This window comes from Neopelma chrysocephalum, unplaced genomic scaffold, assembly GCF_003984885.1.
Source record: "Neopelma chrysocephalum unplaced genomic scaffold, ASM398488v2 Primary Assembly neopelma1_65c, whole genome shotgun sequence".
NCBI lineage: Eukaryota > Metazoa > Chordata > Aves > Passeriformes > Pipridae > Neopelma > Neopelma chrysocephalum.
This window is the reverse complement of record NW_020897724.1, coordinates 706,395-712,463: the sequence shown is the minus strand read 5'-3', so window position 1 is coordinate 712,463 and position 6,069 is coordinate 706,395. Positions and strand designations below refer to the sequence as shown.

Below are 6,069 nucleotides of genomic sequence, written 5' to 3'. Positions count from 1 at the left end.
ATTTGCAAACATGTCCTCCCCTTCTGGCAACAGTCCTGAGACACTCACAAATGAGCAAAGGGAGAGCTGGTGGCATTGCCAGTCACACCAGGGAGATGAGCTCACTGCTGAGGCTTCAAATGGAGAAATGCAGCCTCTCCCTTCCACCCGTAACTTCTCTGCAGTTTCAGAGCACAGATGAGCCTGCTGGCAGAAATAAAAATACACCTGCAATGCTAACTGGGTCAAATCAAGATAAAGGCAAAACTTCACAGTGTGTACAACTCAGGGTCCTTCCAAATTCACAAACTGCATGTTCTCTTCTTCTTCCCCCCCCCCCCATTCACTGTACCATTTATCTAACGATTAAGATTTTTAGGAACCTGACCCTAAAAATTTATTTATACAAAATTCCTCTCAGTACCACTGGAAACATTTAACATGGATACATTTTGTTAAAATGAGTAGTGAAAAAAATAGCTGACCTGTTATTTTTATGTATTCCTGTAAGTTTGGCTTCTAAAATAAATTTCAAAACATGTAAATACCTCAGCTAAAAAAGAGCTCTGGGAATCAGTAATCTATTATAAACTTTATTTTTAGCTTTGCCTGACTTTGAGTTTCATGTTGTTTGGGAAAAAAAACCAGAAATTCCTTCCCCTCCCATATACCCAGTGTTAGACCATACAATTTTTAGCAACTCCAGATGGAAAAAAACTTACCCTCACTTGTTTGGTGGCATTAAGATAAATATAGTCCTCGCTTCCGGAGAATTAAAAACAACTATCCCTCTAAAGCACTTTAATTTTCGATTAAAATTTATTTTCCCTGACTTATCTGAAATTAGCAGCTTCTCCTTTTTAAAAAAAAAGATTAGAAGATTTAGTTTGAACACTCTCAAAATACCACACAGAATAAAATTGAAAAATTTTATTAAGAAACACAGGAAAAACACACAAAGACATAACATAGTAAAGAAAGTGCAGAAATGGTAAGTTACTTAACAAAAATCTCTTGGATAAACCCAGTATTTTCAAGCCAAATTCTAGACACAGGATTCATTGATGTGACCTCCTATACAGTTTTCCTTCAGCCAGCACTGGAGGAGGAGAGCTTTTGCTAATATTTTTTCACTGACAATAAGTATGACCTCGTCGTCCTTGTCTCATGGGTAGATGTTACAAGCTGAAATGGTCCCACTGGATTTGTTGGAGAAATTTATGCAATGAAGAATGTCCTAAATTAACTCTTACAGAACTCTACATGAGAAATCAGCAAATGAAAGATGTCATCTCTTTATACTTTGTAAAACAAGGGGCTCCTCGATGCTTGTGCCAGCCATCCTTCCTGGTTCTAGAATTCTGTCTGAAAATGAAACACAGACACAAATATTCTCATGCATCTGGAGGCCCAAAGGTGTGTTATTTTCTACTATTATCAACTTTGATAAACAATATCAAAACCAGGCAATTTTACAAATAAATGTTTCCATGCACCTGTATGAGATAAAAGCTTTGCATTACTCAAGATTAGACTTCAGACAAATTCCAACTCAGCTATAGTGAATGAACTGAAACAACAGAATCCACGTTTTATCAGGATCCCCAGTCTGCTGTAATATTCATACACCTAAATAAGCAAGACAATTTCTAATATGAAGATCAAGTTACTAGTTAAATATGATTAATCTTGAATTTGTAACTAACTGTAAACAATTAAATCTCTATGTGAAGTTATATTGGAGTTAACAAGGCAGGGCGACCCTGCACAGAGTCAACTTCAGAACTGAGAGGCAAAGTTATACTTTAAAAACAGTTCTTCTGCACACTAAGTTTGTTTTAAAAATGGAGAAATTTCTGATAGGAATCATTATTTTCTGACAAAGAAGAAATTTATAGCAGTTTTGGTATGGAAATTCTATTTCTTCAGCCCCCTCTTCTGGCAGAAGGGAAACAGCATTGTTTAAAAAAAGGGGGCTGGTACTTCTCTCACACTTTTTAGATGTCTATAAGACCTCAGGCCTCATATTTTTCAAATTTTTGGATATAAACCAAATAGTTGATAGTACTAACAGGATAGTACTAAATTCTCACAGTAAAAAATGAAGCAATATGCCAAGCAGACTCTGAAGGAAAAAACTAGACCAATGAACCCTTTCATCCTGTAGCTTAGGCAGTATTAATTGTAACCAATCAGAAAGCAGACCAGAAAGGGCAAATAAGATTTAGCAGTGTTTACTATAGAGCAGTGAACTCAGGGCTTAAGCTCCTGTGGTCAGTGGGATGTGAATTATGGCCTCAGAAAAGGTTTATGCCCATCTACAGAACTGACAGCTAAAGAGTTAAGAACTTTCTACAGAAATTAGGTAAGTTAGACCAGATAGGAAACAGAGATATGCCCACTATTTAATATATTTTATTGAGAATTTCTGTTAAATTCTTGTATTAAATCGCTAATGTAGTAAGACTGTCTTTAGCTGACCCTTTTCATATTTGTGATAGTATAAGGGAGTACAATTTGGCCAGTTTACCTTTTAGGGAAATGGTGAAGCCATCTTGTGTATGACCTTTCTGATAATGAGGATTGGGATACTAATATTTTGTGGTCTTTACAAACAACTGCAGAGCAGTAAATCTCTGTTTCTAAATGCATAAATGGCATGATAGATATTCTACCATCTACAAATTACAACAGCTCTGCTGTCCACTTTAAATGAGCTTTCTGTTTTCAACAGTCCAAAAATCTTAATGGTATAAAGCTAAACAGTGAGTTTTTATCCCTTCTCTCTAAAAACTGGTAAGCAGCTGTAACTACACGGTAACAAAAGCAACACAGTACCTTGCACTGCTGGAAAATTCTATCAGTTTGGCTGTCTGTGATACTTTAAAAAGTCTGCTTTTAAATAAAATACATTCCCATATAGCAGAGAAAGTTCTACTGCTGACATATTTGAAGGCCAGTCCAGCACTTCCAAGGGCAGCAGGGTTTGTATGCTGTGTGTCTTGGGCCACTGGGACAGGGGCAGGGAGAAGCGGGATGGAGAGCTGGGGTAAGGTGGTCACTTATTTAAACAAAGGCACATACACAGGTAGTTTTAGGAATCATGGATGGGGTTTTCTTGAGTTGGATAAAGTAGGAACTTTGTTTAATGAATCCATGAGCAACACATATGGCCAATCACACGGTTCAATGTTATTTTTGAGGTATAAACACCGTTCTCCTGAAGACTTTTCTTACAAAAAGGTGTCAGTTCAAAGCATTCCTCACACAGAGGAGGTGGTACACTGTGTCCATCTGCATGTTTATGCTGCTCTATGCAGATGTATGGTATAGGAAATCTAGTCACAAATAAAGTTTCTGCAAAAATGACACTGCACCCACCTTTTTGATTTCTTTCAGTAGGTGGTTTGATAAGGTTCTGCTTTGGATAATTCAGCGAAGACCCTTTTGGAAAGGTAATCCGTGTACTTTCTTCTTTACCACCATGTAAGAAATGAGAGATAATTCCATACAGGAGAGGTCTGGTTAAGAGAGAAATTACAAAGTAGTCTATAGAGGCTATAAATACTGAGCATTAAAAATAAATCCTTTCCTTGGAACTTCTTAGACCCTGATACTTACTTCTAGAATATGTACAGATGTCTTTATAATGATATAAAATACATTATGCCAAGTATCATTACATAAATAAGTACAGACCTAAGCTCACTCTGAACACCAACACTCCTCTAAAAAGCTTGGAATAGGAGATGCTCTGGACTGAACTCCAGATCCCCTGGTAGGTGAAGAACCAGAGCTTGCTTAGTACAAGAACACATCCACATTCTCTCCTTTGTGGATCAGAAGGATCCACACACTCACAAAGGATCAGATTTTGGTGGGCTATACAGCAGTTCACCACTGCACACCCCAAACTTGGTTCTTCCTAAGCACCTGACAGACTGGGACAGCACAAACTACAGACTGCTGAACATGTTTAAACCTGCTTCTGCCCTCAGCTCATTGAGGCCCTTGTATCAGAGCACTGTGAATTTTTATCTAATCTCAGAGTAAAATAATCTTTTTATTGCTCTACAAAGCAGTTGATATACAAAGAACATATCTGTTTCCTGTAGAAAACAGACTGTGCCAGGTGTGCAAGGACTCTATCTGGAGAATGCCACAGTGTTGGCAGGATTAAATGGTAGTTTGGAGTATGTTTGAAAATAGCCCCATGTTTGCCATAAATCCAGCACCTTAGAGCCAGGTGTGTGATCTAGTCACATTTCAATTGGTGAGAACATTTATATGTGATTTGTAATAACACTAAAGAGAAAAATATACTGATATACAGAATACACTGCGCATTTTAAAAATCCTCCTTACACTGATTTTCCACTTGCGTCTTCGACTACATTCAGCTCTTTGGCAAGAAACTGTCTATCCAAGGGCTCTTCAGGCTGGCCAGATTCTGGAAAAAAGATTTTCCCCAAATTCTTAAGACTGGTAAGAAAAACATCACTAATTAGCAGGAGACTTCTAAAGAGCAGGAGAGCACAGACCTCCCTTTTAGACTATTAGTAACTAATAGTATATTGTAATTCCAGGGAACTCACTTATAACATTAGTGCTTCGTACTCATATAATTTGCAATAGCACATTACCATTTTTACCTTCACTCTAAAAGGATCTAAGAAAAATATTAAAGAAGCCTTACAGTATAAAGATAAATTAATCAGGGAAACAAGTCTTTCTCTAAAGTACTGTTATTAGATGTTTCAAGAAAAGTATTTTGTTGCAGGCTGCTAGCAGATTTTCTTGCTCTTGCATCAACTACTCTATAAACAATATAACTTAAGCGAAAGGAGCAGACTGTAAGTTTTCTTAAAAACTAATAGTATGATTTAGCTACATGCTGCAAGTAAAGATGTGGAGAGGTTGTTTGTACCACATTAATTTCCAAGGGAAAACAAGATTGTGTGGCTTATTAATTCCATAGTATCAGTGGAATTACTGAAACAATGAATGACTATTATTACAGTGATGACAGGAAGTCATCCCCGGTACCTGCAGTTAGAACAGATGCTGTGTATTTGTATCTGTTATATTCCAGGTATTCACGGATCAGTTCATTGATCAGCAGGTTCTCATGGGACAGCGGCGGCCGCGGTTCGCTTTGATCGTCCAATGCATTGAACACTTCAGCTCTGATCCTCGCTTTGATTTCTCCAAGAGCGCCTCTTTTTTCCAGTGTGTCCTTTAAAACTATTACCACAGAAAGATCTGTTAGTTTAGAGCCCAACGCATCCAAGCATAAACATAATTCCGGCGCGAGAGCGATAAGGTATCTCCGCCTGGGCACGTGCCAGTGCCTAACGGCTCTAGGCACGTCACAGACAAAAATTAAGCCTTCAGAGAAGTCACAAATTAATTTTTTTTTTTTTTTAGTAGTAAACACACGCTCGCTAATTTCAGAAGAGGAATAACTGCAGCAGGATGTGGTTAATAGTGAGACAGAGCAGAACACAGCCCGCTGTACATGAGGTGGCAGTGCGCTGTGCGGGGCGAAGGGCGGCGGCCCCCTTCAGCGCCTGGGGCAGCTCCGAGACCCATCGGGCCGCCGGGACCCCCGTCCTCCCTCACGGCCATCCTGGCCGCCCCCGAGCCCCGACCTGCTTTGAGCTCCGCCACCGTCGCCATGGCCGCGCCGGGACCCGGATGGGGCCGGGCGGGCGCTGCGCAGGCGCGGGGATGGCGGGAGCTCCCTGAGGGGCCGGGCGGGAGCGCGAGGTGTCCTCGGGGAGCGGAGCCCGAGGGGGATCCTCTGTTATCGGGGCCGCGGGAAGGTCACGCTGGGATAAAGTAAAAAAATAACCAGCAGCGCCTCAATGGTGCCTGTGGAGCTACCGCTTGGTGTCCCGGCCACGGTTCAGCCCTGTGGCATGTCAGGGTTGCTGTGCTTTCCCTCCCCCTATAATTTCAAAGATTGTCAAAGAGCTTTCTTTGGGGGCTGGAGGGAAGAAAAATATTTAGGAAGGAAACGTGGAGAATGAGCGAGAATTTCCCCCAGCTGTGTAGCGGAGTTTTGTACCGACTCTCTGAGAGATGAAC

At 40.3% G+C, this 6,069-nt stretch overlaps 1 protein-coding gene across 3 annotated transcripts; it reads right to left on the bottom strand.

Moving 5' to 3' along the window:
• Positions 1–894: 894 nt before the first annotated feature.
• FOPNL (FGFR1OP N-terminal like) lies at positions 895–5,758 on the bottom strand. Of its 3 annotated transcripts, XM_027684306.1 has the most exons (5): positions 5,631–5,758; positions 5,026–5,223; positions 4,345–4,429; positions 3,361–3,500; positions 895–1,344 (listed from the first exon to the last, which is right to left on the bottom strand). In XM_027684306.1, exons 1-5 carry the CDS (start codon positions 5,656–5,658, stop codon positions 1,268–1,270), a joined length of 528 nt encoding a protein of 175 aa, XP_027540107.1. In that variant the 5' UTR covers positions 5,659–5,758; the 3' UTR covers positions 895–1,267. The 3 variants fall into 3 exon arrangements, with proteins under 3 accessions (XP_027540107.1, XP_027540108.1, XP_027540109.1); XM_027684307.1 differs by lacking the exon at positions 3,361–3,500; XM_027684308.1 differs by lacking the exons at positions 895–1,344; positions 3,361–3,500 and having other exon boundaries at positions 4,341–4,429.
• Positions 5,759–6,069: the final 311 nt, after the last annotated feature.

Excerpts from the sequence above, each read along its gene's own strand:
- FOPNL (XM_027684306.1), bottom strand. The coding sequence starts at position 5,658 with ATGGCGACGGTGGCGGAGCTCAAAGCAG. Across the intron at positions 5,224-5,630 it reads GGTGGCGGAGCTCAAAGCAG|TTTTAAAGGACACACTGGAA; the intron begins GTCGGGGCTCGG and ends CTGTGGTAATAG. Across the intron at positions 4,430-5,025 it reads AGCATCTGTTCTAACTGCAG|AATCTGGCCAGCCTGAAGAG; the intron begins GTACCGGGGATG and ends TCTTTTTTCCAG.